The sequence below is a fragment of the Pollicipes pollicipes genome, unplaced genomic scaffold (assembly GCF_011947565.3).
Source record: "Pollicipes pollicipes isolate AB1234 unplaced genomic scaffold, Ppol_2.1 Scaffold_7231;HRSCAF=8579_pilon_pilon_pilon, whole genome shotgun sequence".
NCBI lineage: Eukaryota > Metazoa > Arthropoda > Thecostraca > Pollicipedomorpha > Pollicipedidae > Pollicipes > Pollicipes pollicipes.
Genome location: NW_023597034.1, coordinates 36,870,675 through 36,885,633, shown reverse-complemented (window position 1 = coordinate 36,885,633; position 14,959 = coordinate 36,870,675). Strand labels below are relative to the sequence as shown.

General features: G+C 49.8%; 1 protein-coding gene across 3 annotated transcripts in view; it reads left to right on the top strand.

Annotated features, from left to right (window-relative positions):
- The first annotated feature begins 3,665 nt into the window (after positions 1–3,665).
- Hk (potassium voltage-gated channel subfamily A regulatory beta subunit hyperkinetic) overlaps positions 3,666–14,959 on the top strand; it is a 57,854-nt gene continuing 46,560 nt past the window's right edge. Inside the window, exons 1-2 of one of the 3 annotated variants that reach the window (XM_037233354.1) lie at positions 3,666–4,037; positions 10,002–10,112. In XM_037233354.1, coding sequence (XP_037089249.1) covers positions 10,044–10,112 — 69 coding nt within the window. In that variant the 5' untranslated portion in view covers positions 3,666–4,037; positions 10,002–10,043. The remainder of the gene's footprint in view (positions 4,038–10,001; positions 10,113–14,959) is intronic. The other 2 variants (XM_037233353.1, XM_037233357.1) reach the window with 2 other exon arrangements.

The window sequence follows — 14,959 nt, the reverse complement described above, 5'->3', positions numbered from 1 at the left end:
TTCCCAGACACGCAGTGGTTAATGTAGGCGTGTTAACCACTACACTATTGAGAAAAGGTCATGATGTGAAGTGAAGTCATTTGTCACGTGAAAAAATTCATTTTACGAAAGCCTTTGGTTTTCCAGAAAATCGCGCTTTTCATCTCTACATCATACAAACAAGATTATGTCTCGTGGCCACACAAAAGTAAAACAGGCATTTTTCTTGTTTAAAGCTGAGTACAATGGTGTATATCTTTATGTGCTTTGAGTGTAATGAGATGTGGCTCCGTAATGTAACCGTGCCAGCCCGCCGCGGGGGTTCAGTGGTACCGTCTGTTGCCGCCCGCCACCCGCGCCGGCCATAGATTGCCGCGCTGTGCCCGCTCCTCAAAAAATTGCCGCTGCTCCAAAACCAGAGAGATAGAAGCATGTTTTTAGTGTCAAAATACGCGCAATAGTTGTCTCATAGACTACTGAAAATTTTGGGCGCGACTGTACAACGTTCCGGAGAAGTATCCTAAAAAAGCTTAGGGGGTTGCATCAACACCCTCATTGGGGCGAGGGTTCATTGTCCTCGCGCAGGACTAACACCATTATGCCCACGGATCTCTACGGAGGCCTTCGTAAAGTGCGCTAGTAGTGCGTGGATGATCAGTGGTGTAGTCCAGGAGTCATCATCATCATCACATCGGCGAAGTGGGCTCCCTCGTCGTGGCTAAATCACGCCTGGTTTTTAATTCACAGGACTGTTTAGGCCCTGGGTCCTACTTTGATGTATCAGCAGCCGTTTTCATTGTTTGAAGGCCTTCGGTTCTCCACCATTCATATAACAACCATTGCTCTGCTTGTCAGCTGTGTCATTAATAAGCCTTGCTAACAAAGCCTTGCTGGCTTGGCACCGAGCTCTCAGGGTTTCAGAGCTACCCGAATGACAGAAACCACTTGGTGAGCTTGCACTGCGGCCCGATTTTGTCGGGCTTACTCACGGATCACTCCCTGAACCAATCCTGTTCGGCATGTTGACGACAAATCATTTGCACCGCGGCCAGCTGTTTGGTCATCATCTGCAGCCAGCTGTTTGATCATTTATTCACCGTTCCACTCACTGCCCGGTCGATAAAGTTTCATGCCTAACAGGCTCGCTGCAGCGCTAGTTTGGATCGAATTCACTCAAGATGAGCTCGGGCATGGCTGACTTGACTTTTGTCAGGACTCCTAGATTGCTAGCAGAGACCAGGCTCTCATCTGTATAACGCTGGGTAAATAAAAAAACCTCGCCCTTCATGCGCTTGCTGAGCGCTGCCATGAAACAAAGCTTGGGCTCAGAGTGGAGGCCAGGATTTTCGTGAAGATTTCGGGGAGCTCGGTGAGAACGCATCATATTAATACTTTCAGGAGTCATTTACGGTGAAGCATACAAATGTTAACCTAAGGTAGAGGGGGGGGGGGGGGGGCGAGCCTTCCCTCCCCTTTTGGCTGCCCCTGCGGTCATGGCACATGCTTGTGGTCAGAAAATGCAACGTTCCACTTGTCGATATCGGTTCGACCGCCTTTTCAGTGGAGATTTTACAAGACCTTTATCCAAACGCACACATCTCTCCACATTATGTCGGACGTTTCAATTTGAAACAGGGACACCAAAAACCATCTACATTGGACCGCGACCTTCAGCGCCCGGGTCGTGTCGGTCGTGAGGCACAGCGCGTAGATTGGTCTGCGGCTCCAGCCCTGGCACCCCCGGCTTAGAAATGGATCGAGCAGGTGCTGAGAAGCGGGACCTCAAAGTGCCGCCACCGACGCGACACGCTGGCGATTCGCCGCACGTTGGTCCCCCGGCCTGCGGTGTGTCGTCGGACCACTGCACTCGGGATGGAGCGCCAGAGTTGCCGACATACCGCCTCTCGAGGCACACAGACGAGTTACCACTGCTCTCGGAGCGGAGCGCCAGAGTTGCCGACATACCGGCTCTCGTGGCACACAGACGAGTTACCACTGCACCAGGAGCGGAGCGCCAGAGCTGCCGACATGCCGACTCCCGCGGCACACAGACGGGTTACCACTGCACCAGGGACGGAGCGCCAGAGCTGCCGACATGCCGACTCCCGCGGCACACAGACGAGTTACCACTGCACCAGGGGCGGAGCGCCAGAGCTGCCGACATGCCGACTCCCGCGGCACACAGACGAGTTACCACTGCACCAGGGGCGGAGCGCCAGAGCTGCCGACATGCCGACTCCCGCGGCACACAAACAGGTTACCACTGCACCAGGGGCGGAGCGCCAGAGCTGCCGACATGCCGACTCTCGCCGCCGACATGCCTACTCTCGCGGCACACAGACAGGTTCCAGAGCTGAACCGCTGCTTCGTAGCGTCAGCTGTCGTGACGGCCACGAAGCGGCGGTGGCTGGGGGGGGGGGGGGGGGGGCGCTTGAGCTGCGGATGGGATGGGTCAGTCTTGTTTTGCATGACATACACCGCGTGGAATGCGACTTTGGCTTGTGTCTTTTTTGTAGCTCATTGACGATAATGGTTGACTCATTTTGCACTTGTTATTTTACTGCTGCACACCTTGTAATTTCATTGCGTCTTGCCATGGATCTGATGCCGTTCCGAGGAAACACATCACGTGGATGGATCTGTGGCTAGGGCAAACATCACAATTATGGCAGCATTGTTCGATGAAATGGATATCGGACATTTGGGCAAATAATACTTCATTGATTCTGGTTCATCAAGCCCCCCCCTCCCCCCCCCCCCCCCACCATGCACGATCGTAACCTAAAGAACGTTCTAGTGCACTGGAGTACGTCCGTTCGTCAGACGGCCTTTACATTACAACATGAAATCAAATGACTCAAACTCCCCCTCAGGCACGTAGCCATAAGTTTAATCAGGATGTCAACTTGATTCCCCACTCCTGTGGATCTGAACCGACTTCCAGCCAAAGCTCCCGGGTCCAGCGTAAACCTCTCGGCTCAGGGGTAAGGCAGCACGGCCCGCTGACCCCCTTGGGTGCGTTCATCTTCCCGTCCCTGACGTGTCTCCAGGTCCACGGGTGCCAGACGTTCCAGAACAGTTGACAACCACACGTGGGTCCGGTCGTCCAGCCCGCTCGAGGCGGCCAGAACGGGCCCCCACCTGGCACGGAGACAGGTCGAGAAGAGTTGTAAATGTGTGGGTCATGTCCCGCGGCATTCCATCTCATCCCTGCCAGCGAGGGGTCCAAGTGTTTCGAAAAGCCGCACTCTTAGATTCGACTAAACTGCGCCTCAGGCGCTCACCACGAAACATCGTAATTGATACCGACAGGCCAGCGTCGACCGGCGCTGGGCCTCAAACGCCCGCGGCGAAACGCTGAAATCAACCAGGCTGATCCACTCAAAGGAATAATGAAATAACAGCCACGTTCTTCAAGACAAGCGGAATGCGTATGGCGTCTGTGTGGTCTGGGCGGCCTTCGCCTCCGTGGTGCAGGCCGGTCCGGGTCCGCCACACCGTCTGTCTGGCGGGCGGGAGCTGCTGGCGTGCGGGCTGGAGGCTAGTTGGCGGCGCGTCAAGTTTGGATGTAAATATAGCGGACAGCCCGCCGCACATGCCCCCAGCCGCATGTGCATACCTCTGCGGCGCCGCAGCCGCCGCCGCCGCCGTGTTGACAAAGAGCGGCTGAGGCGATAGCACGCACAGCAGCCGCCGCCATCGACATCGGCTCACCTGGCCGCCGTCGCCGCCGCCGCCGCCGGAGCGCGCCGCTCTGGACTGGCGAGACGTTCCATTCGACGGTGTGGACTGGTGGCTTGTGCGGAGCTGAGGTGAACCGTTGAAAGGTTTTAGAAGGCGTGCTCTCGAGGACGGTGGTCTAAAATGTTTTGGTGAGACAGTGCGTGATAAACCCCAGCTGGGTTCAGTGAGGATTGTCGTGCGATGATATATCCCTGGGCGATGAGAGGCAACGAAAACGGTTGTGAAGGAATGCGTTCTTCATATCATGGTCGTGCAGTCTCTTACAGGCTTCAAAGGTTGCAATAATATTGAGATAAGCCAACGTCTATTGAAAGGTAAGTTGACATCGTTTTAGTCCATTTAAGACAAAATCGGATGAGTTCAACGATGCTAAGGGCACCTAGCCGTCAAATTGTTTTTCACCCCTCAGCGTGTGGATGCAGGTGCGTCGACGCTGACGAAGGATGCGAGATGACTAGTTATTGGTCTGACACAGCTTGTTTGTGGCACTTGTACTTATCCGCAACATGGACTGGTGACTGATGCGGCTGGCGGATTGCTGGTTGTTGTTCAGACCCTTCTGCTGTGTGTTTGCGTGACGCCTTGTGATCAAAGGCGTCGGTGCAGCCAGTGATTCAGTGTATATGGATGAGTATGAATCTGGTTTAATTGGAACTGATAATTTTATTTTTACCAAAATGGATAGCAAATTTCTAAAGGGCTTCTCAAGGCCTTTTCAGCATTTTAAAGGCCATTGTTAAATCAGGTTATGACAAAGACGTGCCTTGTTAGCCTTCCGGTCTTCGTCGCTTTTAAAATAGTCGTAAACCAGGCAGGCGCCTTTCACGGCTTCGGATCAACGATACCGCAGCCACGGGTATTACCGTCATGTTGTTAAAACCAGGGGCAGCAATAAAAGAAGCCGATAGCACTTGGGTACCCATGCAAAGAAGCGTCATCGATGCATTAAATTATCTCTCTTCCATGAATTTTTCAAGCACGCAGTTGCACTGATGGTTGGCGTCCGCCCGAAAGTCTAAAAATAACATGACTTGAGAGTGGGCATGGCACTTGGACATAGCATAGCTGTCTTTTCCAATCGTCGACTTAGAAATTCGGAATGGTTTATTTGCTTTCTGTTTTTGGCCAAACTATCGCGAAAAACACAGATACGTTGGGTGTATTTTGGTAAAAGCAGACCGAGTGGCTGGCTTGATGGTCCGATCCGTGTCGGTTTATGCCCAGTGTTGAGTTTGAGGCAGGTGTCAGAAAAGGCAGCATTGGCTGCTATCCCTTTTATCGCTGACACGCTGACGCTGACTTTTATCGCTGTAGGTAGGGCAATTTTTAAATCCCTTATTGTTTTGTAGACGGAAAATTGCCCACATCGAGCTTTTGGCTGCACGCTGCCATCTGCTCTGGATGCCGATATTTGATATTAGTCCTAATAGCATCCCAAGACGAGTGTACGCATGGCTTGCCCGCGATAAGATGTGAAAGGAGATACATTGGTATGCATTGCTTATACCAATGTAAGCATACCATTACTATTTGGACATACGGTATTTGGACATATGGTTTTTTATATTTTTTCCATGGTATTTGCCAGTAGGATTATCCATCCTCTCCTGAGACAGCATCGGTCGGTCTCGACTGTTAGACAGCATCGGTCGGTCTCGACCGTTAGTCAGCATCGGTCGGTCTCGACCGTTACCGCGACACCGCGGCAGTCGACAGCTGTTTGGAGTTTCGACCTGTGTTCCGCAGTTTGTGCAATCAGGAACTTTGGCGTTCCATGTTAATCGAACGGGAAGATATTCTGTTCAAAATGAAGGGTTGCAGAAATCTACAACCTGATGAGTAGCCTGCAAGCGGATGTCCAAAAGTTGCTGCAGCACGACGTCCAAAGAAGCAGAGTTGTTGCTAACAAATACGTTAAGCCGCGGTCGGCTATTGTAAATGTATCAGCTCTGAAAAAGCGTAGCTGCCATGGCTGGCCGAACTGTTCGAGAAGTTTTCTCGCCGTAGGCAAGAAAGGCCGTCAGCTTCTGGTCTCTTGACATCTGAGTCCTTGCGTTGAATATCCGACCTTTAATGTACTAGGAGGCACTGCTCAAATTGCGCCATCAAGCAGTGAGGCGACTTTCCCGATCTCCATTTCAGCTCACTGACACCCTGGTTTTGACATTTGTAACTCGACGTAGCTTTCTTCACCCCGCGGTAAAACTGCTCCTCTCCCCTCCCCTCTATCAGGAAGCACAGCGCGTGTGACCCGGACAGGATCAGTATCCGAATCTTATTGAAAGGCTGGCCGGGGTCATTAGAATCACGTATAACTCCTCCCTCTCTCAAGAGGCATTTCCGCGCTTGTGGGGTGAAACGTTGCGTTGTTCTGATCCGCAGCAGGATGAACAAAGGCAAACCTGAAAACTAATTGGCTATTCGCCAGGCCTTCAATGTGCAACCTTTTGGCAAAGGCTGTATTTTATTGCCTCCTACACGGTTGACCTGTACTGCCACATAACCATGCGTTCATTTCGAACCCTTTGTGCATCACCAAACTCCGATCTTCCCTGCAGATGGGACCCGACCCAGGCAGGTTCACGGGCAGACCATATCTATTCCGATTACTCATCAGCCCATACTAGTGTAGATCACTTTCCACCTTTCACAAAATAAATGCTTCATTCAACGTGTCTGAGGTGGCGTTCCCTGGACCGAGCCCTACCCCACACAACGACGGCAGCGAGTCGCGTTAGGCGGCGTGCGCTCCAATGCGGCGTCAATCCTGTCTTAAGCTCCAGAAATAAACATACGGGGGATTTCTGTTACATCCGACCCTTTTCATTTCATTCAAACAAATGTAAGTAACGTATGCCGACGACATTAAGCTGTTTCGCCAAATCAGATCTATTTCGCGATCAGATCCGATCTGTTTCCCAGACGTCACTGCCTTTCAGGTTGGCTTGGATAGCCTGTCCACCCAGACGCCCACTTGGCACATCAAACTTGACCATCTCATCCTAGACTCATCATCTAACCCCAAACTGATGCAACGGTCGCCAAGGCAACTGCATGTTACGTGTACTCACTTAAACTACATATGCCCCGAGCCACACGCATGCGTAAGATCTGTACCAGAAAATGATCGTGAACCATATGGACGGAAGATCCTGCGACTAGCTTAAAACGCCTGGAGTGTGCTCGGTGTATCTTGTACCTTGACCGAGTACAAACACATCACCCAGCGATGGGCTATGACAGTCCCTTGCTCTTTTGGACATGTTCGATGACGTCTCTCATCAAGCATGGTCTTATGTTTTTACACTTTCTTTTCGCGAAAGGCCATGGATGACATCGTTCACCACCGCCATTGGACTGCAGTGCACCAGGCATGCTCTCCCTTCTGCGCATCGTCACGTGCCAGAATTGCGCGTCCAAATATATCGACTAGCCATTTTTTTAGACTGCATTCTTCCGACGTGCGATGCCATGTCAAACACTGTGGAGTTGACTATTTATACACACCACCTGCATTTGAATGCGCAGAACTATGCTCGAGCCTCTGAACCTGTTACGCGACGCGTCATGAAACGTGCCGTCTGGAAGGAAGAAGTGAAAGCTCACTGGTGATGGTGTGGTTGCATTACCTTCATAGTTATGTGTGGCTGGTTTCGTAAGCAATCATTGTTATATCGTCAGTCACCCAGCAATTGGCCATTTTAGTGTTCTTTTTCTGTAAGTTGGTCAGTGCATTAGCGAGGAATCTTGTTCACATAGATCAGACAGCAGTATTAGCCTAATTCCGCGGAAAAACCAGGAGAATGAAGATATAGTTAGGTTGATATTTCGGCAACATGCCTTTAATGAAACAGCTGCAGAAGAATTCTGCTATTTGTTTCGGTAAAGGCATGTTGCCGAAATGTCATATCAGCCTAACTATATCTCTATTTCCCTGGTTTTTCCGGGGGATAAGGCTAATACCACTGTCTTATCTATGTTCTTTTTCCGATTTAATTTGAACCTTAGGAATAAATGAATTGCTGGCACCAAAACGCACGCTAAGCAGTACTTTTCGTGTGAGCCCTGATCCGATCCATCCATCCGATCGTGCCATTCCAAGTGAACAGCAGAATTTGGTGACGAAGTTTTAACGTGCCGCGATGCTCGGCACGCTTCGCCCCGCCCTCTGACGTCACCTGACCTTTAACGTAGCCGCTGAATGGCTGTAGGCCATTACCTGTTCGAAATTGACTCGACCCCACCCCACCATGGGTAGGTGGATCGGAATGCAAGCGTCCTAACCATCTGATCCACTGAGACAGACATAGCTGGGGGATGTCTGTTATGTCCATGACAATAAACAACAAGCAACTGGTTTACACTGCACAAACCACAATGTTGCAAGGCAGTGTCCAGTGCTCATGGTCACAGGTGACCATAAACACTGCCTTAATGCATCAGGTTTTCTCAAAGCATATGCCAATTACTGGTTGCATACCGCAGGTCAGTTCTCCCAACTACAGAGCTCATAATGCTTAACATTGTGTCATAGCTCAAGTGATGTTAGAATAATGAGTGCTTATCATAGTTCAAGAAAGTCGATATTTAGGTTACCAAGTTGATTGTCATAGTTAACAAATGATCATTCAGGCAAGGCTTATCATAGTTCAAGAAGCCCAGTCTGTGACCTGGCTCGTGATACGTTGCGTACGGCGTCGCATAATACGCAACGCGTGTTACACTGCATCATAATGAAGTACGTTATTATACCATAGATACAGTGACATCTAAAACCATGGGCATTTATTTTACCACAATCGACCAAAAGTGCTTTATCGTAAGTTCAAGGTAGGTAAGGTCAGGGTCATGGCAGGTGATAAGATGACCTCAGCTGACCGAACCCTAAGCCTTGAAAATGAAATCCGCTGATGACAGATGCTCTGAACTGAAACCTCTGACTGAATCTTTGAACCCTTTCTGACTTGAGCCCTCTTGAGGCTGCCGTCTAGACGACTAAGATAGTCCCGTCGCTCTAGTACAAACAGACCCGATCTCAGATCACCTGACGTAACCGGTGGACCGCAAGCAGCAGCCTGAAATGACTCAACCATTTTTGGGGATGGTAAAGTAGGGATAATTCTCCGTTTCATGTTTTCCTTTAGCACACTGGGCGTGAAACCCACGGCACTTTTTTACCTACGGCAGTCCATAAAGCCATTCATGAAGGCAGAGTGCCAATCAATTTATGGAAATCTGATAAAAAAATATCATCGTTGTTCTGGCACCACTAGTCTGGACGGTGCACGGTCTAGACTGGCGGTGTCAGTACGAACCAGCAATGGCCTCGCCACCGGGGCGGCGAGGCCAGCTGACTAGCGAGTAACGTCATGAGCAAAGTGCTGATTTGAGCACTCTGTTAAAATAAGATATTTCGACAGTGAACGCGCTGAAACTGCTGCCAAGCCCAGAACCGAAAGAAGAGCTAGAAATTTAGACAGCGGACTCACGCATTCACATTAATTTTAGTTCTGAATACGTTTTCCTATTTGCTTTTCTTGGCATTTCAACCACATCTTGGGAGTATTTCGCGAGTAGGATAACCCTATGGACACCAAATAAAATAGGTGACGGACTGGTTTGGGCAAATATTAAAGAAAAAACACGAGCGGGGTACGGGCACCGGTAAAATATTTACGAAGCTTCAGAATGGTAGCTCAAGAAATACCACACAAAATTACTGCGTGTACTTTTTCAGTTATGCTAACTGTATTCACACTACTTTTGCAATTGCCAACGTGACAGAATACTGTGACTGTAAACCTTTCTGAAACTGATCAATCAATTAGAAATAAAGTACTGAACAATTGCAAACTGTTGAGCAACGGGAAGGCACAACTGGTTAGACAGGAGTAGGGTGTTGGTGTGGCCACAGTTCCACTGGTCGGGGATGAATTGAGCAAAGGAAGGGTTCCCGCGAGGCCTCCATCCGAATGTTCTAGATCGGTGGCTGGCTGGTATCCCGCCGAGTTTGAAGAGTCCGGCTAGAAGTTGGGGATTCTGCTGTAAGCTGAGGGGAAGAGTCTGCTGTAAGTTTGGGGGATGGGACGAAGGCCCGGCTTGAACACTCAAGAAAAACGATCCTAGGACCTCTGAAGCTGCCTCGCCATCAGGCGCACATGACCCAGCCGAACTGTCCTGCGGCCAGCTCAGGACTTCTAACCGTATGTTTCGCCCTTAAAGGGCTGCCGCAGATCTCTCCAGTGGCGGTCCATAGTAGCTCCGCGGTCTGTCGACAGGTCGGTCAGCTTGGTGAGGGGTGCGGCGCTGCGTGCGGCCCGATGGCCCACCAGTTCTGGTTCGGCATCTCCGGCCCTCCGTGGGCCCGCAACTCCAGTTCCAAAGCCCAGGTACAGTACCGCCGCAGCCCCGCGCCGCTTCTGGAAAACCTAGCCCCTTTTTGTGAATCCCTGTCTCTTATTCCACTTTCTGGAGGTTCCACTGTGCTGACTAACGTATGTTAATCTGTTCTATCTCTGTCTCGGGGGAATATAAGTGCTGGTTGTTCCAGGAAACCGAACCCTGTTCCTTTAAAAGTTAATTGGGGAGTTAAAAAAATAACAAAATCAGTTTGGAGTTAATCTGCAGTCCAGCGGCATGCGTTGAAAAGAAGAAAGCAAACGACGGATAGGTGCAACCTGCTGTAGCATGGCTGAATCAGCGTTTGACATTGGGTGTAGCTTCTGAAACAACAGCCGAAGCAAGGCACACGCTGAAACAGGCCGCGGCACCCTGAAGCATGTTGGAGCGAAGCATATTACTTAACAAAGCACGTGTGTTTGTCACACATCTTAACAACATTATCTGCAGTATGAACTCAAACCAAGTCCGGCAGCGCATGCACCCAGACAGCGCAGGGTACATTACATGTGCATAGGCTTAAGGTTTGGGCGTTCTTTGTAACATGCTTGCAAGGAGATACGCCATCTTCATCTCATTCAGGTAAAATTACTTGCTGCCAGACCTCGACAAGCGAAGACCTACGACCAGGACCTTGGCTTCAGCTTAGCTCCAGGCGGAAGTCAACACGTTGAAGTGGTGCCCACATCACTGTTATTATGTTTTGGACAACAGTGCCATCGACCTTGGGCCAAAGCCAAAATGGGGCAAAGGTAGCATTCGTGGTGCTCTTTGTTTGATGAGTATTTTGAAACATTATTTTGCTTGTTTACTTTTTGTTGCGCGCATTTTTTGTGCACAATTGTCGATCCTTTTCAGAGTGCGGTTGGGGTATTAGGGATAAACCCAATCCCTTTCAAAAATATTGCAACTATATGCAAATGTTATAAAACAGAGCCAGGCAGGGCCATGGCTAAAATATTCCTCTTGATATATGCTGCATGTGTTGTGCGTACGGTGAGCGGTGGCTTTATGGTGCCTTTCAGCATCCTGCAACTAGTCACTTGTCAACGATAGTCTGACGCATACAATAACGTACATTTGTTTTATCTGTGAAACAATCAAAAATGCCATCGCATACCAGAAGTCACAGTTCACTGCAACGCTTTACATCTTATCAAGTTACTCATCAGCTTCCTGATTTTCCTTTATGAACAGGCACCATGCAGCGGTCATGCAGGGAAAGACCCGGAGACAAGGCTCGGCTGGGTGCCTCTCCCGTATGCCTGCCAGGATAGCGTGTTGCCGCCAGCCGGTAGCCGTGCAGCCAGCGGCGCTGACCTCGGTGGGGCGGACGGCTGTGGCCACTTCGCGAGGGAGCGTGACGTCACGCAGCTGGCCTCCACTGCCGCGGGGAGTGCCAGCTCGACCTTCGCGGCCGTGCAGGCCACAAATAGCCCACAGGGAGTGGCAGGGTCGGCACCGGTCCACACCGGGGCTGCCGGCGGACACGGCCGATCACGGCCCGCCCAATCCTGCACTATCCCTTCCCAATCCTGGCTGAAGTCCGACCCAACAGCGGCCAAGTTTCTGCCCAATCGCTGTCCGATCGCTGTCAAGTCATCGCCTGCCCAATCCAAGCCCGTCCCTGTCCAATTCCGACCCAGTCCCGTCCCGATCCCTGCCCAATTACTGCACAATCCAATCCCAATCCCTGCCCAATTACTGCACAATCCAATCCCAATCTCCGTCCAGGCCCGGCTCTAGGATGGCGATCAGCGCGGTCTCCCTGGCCAAACCATGAGCTTGCACGCACCAGCGATTTTACAAGGGATATTCCGTGTAATCGAAAGCCATTCGACCCCGCAGCGCGTGCGCGCTCATCTGTTCGGGGCTTGAGACACCAGAAGCCTCTGACCGTGTGATCGAAAGCAAGACCTTGATGAAGGTGCGCCCATCCCATCACTTTCTATGAACCGGCAGGTGGATTGTGGTTCCCATTAGCAGTTCTTCCACCTTCTGAATGCATAGGCAGGGAACCAAACAACTGCAGCAAAGAACTACAGCAAACTGCAGCAACACGAAAAGTTCCTAGCGACGACTTTTCAGCAGCGGATATATACATCCATCTACGATCGTGAGGCTGCTTCTATTTTCGGTGCTGGCCGGTTGGGCGAGCGTGACCTGGTGACTTCCACGGCCTGACGGCAGGGGCGCGGAGTGGAAGTCTGTCCGGCCCGGCTCTGGAATGGCGGCCTGTCCGGCCCGGCTCTGGAATGGAGGCCTGGACAGCGGGCTGGGGCGAACACAGCCCGCCCGTGACTCACGACACTCGGACACCGGATCGATCCGAGGACTGGCGGGCTTGGAGCTGTGTTCGATTTAAGAAGCGCCGCCCATGCAACAGCTCGGTTTGGATCGATCCAGGTGAATCATGGCTTTCAACCACGGAGCTCGATCAACTCACAGTTTCACTTAACCCTGCCAAATACATGGGTTACAACAAGGCGTCTCACTTTCAATAGTACTTTAAAAGTGCGTGTAAGGATACCAAACATAGGCCAAGCACGTAATATCTTGCAAGGATTGTTGGCAATGATCGGGCGTCTAGCTTGGTGTTTTTCAGACAATCACTATGGTCTGAGAGCTAGAGATGCAGGCCTCCGTCTCCGCGCTCAGCGGCTCAACACGCCACTGGCAAGACATTAGCAGGTGTTGGTCATAATGGAATTTTGAGAAATGCGTGCGTGTTCAGGGGACTGTGGTGGAGACATCCTGCTAGGTAGACGAACACTGGTCGAAGAAAAAAAAATCCATATGTTCAAGTAACTATCATATAAGGAAACATGTTTATAACTTGGTATACACATCACAGCCTCCCTAAAACTGATATTTTAAATGAAACACCCTGCAGAACCAAAGCCAAGGTTAGGTAAAAAAACAACACCAAAACGTTGATATGTTTATTTGTCAACAAACTTTTCGCATTTTGTGGCGGCATCGTTCTTTCGTTTTGTTCTCCCTATTCTATTCGGTTCGTTTGCAGCGTCAATATAGTACGTAATAGCTTAGTAGACATATGATAGCTTTTACACGCGCTCGGGTGGGGTGGGGGTCAAAGTGACCTCCCTCAAGGTTTTTCCAAAATGGTTTCCGAACGGCGCGGCGTAGCCGCGCCAAATTTTGCATAGCTGTAGACAATTGAATAGCGGATCGTTTGACATAAAAAATGTAGACGTACCTTGTAGGGTCACTGACCTATGGCAGTTCAAAACCAGGCCATGGTTTTAGCGAAGGCAATTCCCATGGAATCGTCCAATCTGATACAAAAACGGCATGTTTGACGAAGCCATGCATCTCTGAGATGCTTTCTTAAGCACTACAAATATTGAATGAGCAGTTGACCTAAGGTCAGGCATGAAGGTCAGACCAAGGTCACAGCCAACCTGATTGATTACTCTAGGACTTGCTGTCTGGGATAGTTTGTGGTGCTCATTTCGAATTTATTGACAGCAGGAACCGCATCATACATCTTCCATTAACTTCTTAGAGGTCAGAAAAGGTCATTGGCCTAAGACGACTCGGGTCGACATTTTGTTTTATGAACATACTGCCTAGCGTAACCTTTGACACTTATTCAAATGCAAAGCTCACACCAGTCTTTTAGGATTTTGGTCCCCATGACCTTCAAAAGGTGAAATAAGGTCACTAACCTCAAATGGGCTTTTGACCTTTTGCTTAGAAACAGTTTCCTAGGTTCTGGGGGCACTCAGGAGACCGTCATATAATTTGACCTTGTTTGACCTTATTTAACCTGAAGATTATGGCCTATGCAACTCAAACTTTGACCTAACTGAGTGCACGTACAGGTCAAGACACTCTGCAAATTTGGCGTCTCTAGCTTTCTCAGTCCCCGAGATCTTAGGGGGGGGGGGGGGTGATGCGAGCCCCACCCCCTGGCGTTTCTAAGGTTAAACAGATGGAGCTTAGAGGAAACACCAATGGATTAATCTCAACGAGATTTAATGATAGTTACTCGCTTTCCATGTTGTTGGTATAATAATTGATCCCGTTAGGGTAGCTTCAAAGGTCTAATTTTCTTGAAAATCGCACTTTTTCAGCTTTACACCATACACCGTACCAACGAGACCATCCTCTGTGGCGGCACGAAATTGGAACAGACATGTTCCTTGTTGAATTGTATGTACAACTGCGTACATTTTGTGGTTTGAGTATATATGTATGAAATGTGGGTCCGTTAATGTAACAGTGCCGGTCCACCGCGCTCTCCGCGGCATCGTCGGTTCCGCCCGCCGCCCGCGCCGGCCGTAGATCGTCGAGCAGTTTAGAGCAGGTATAGACCAGGTCCTATCCACAATTAAAGGTTCTGCTTTTTCTAACATGTTCCAGCATATGATCTATCACAAAACTTAGACCACTCGGATCACGTCTCAAAATTTCCCAAAACCTTGAACATAAAAATTTTCTTGAAATTAATATCCTAGCTTTATTAACAGGATATATTTCTCAAGGGCATTTTCAAATATGGCACTTAAATGTGCCAGACCTATATTAGAAGGCACTGCGATTTGATACAGCTCTAGGCCTGTGGCATCAAGCTTTTCCTTATCGGCAAAGCATGTCAAAATTGTCCATTGATTGTGGCAGCGGGCCCGAACACTGCCCCCCAACGCATTACTCTCTTAATTCATGTGTGGCACTACCGGTCAGACAAGCTTACCTTGAAAAGGAAATCTTGCCAAAATTCAAACACTTACCCTTCTATGCTGATTTCATCCACGGAAGTTACATAAACCAATACACACAACAATGAAATTTTGCTCATTTGCTATCCCAA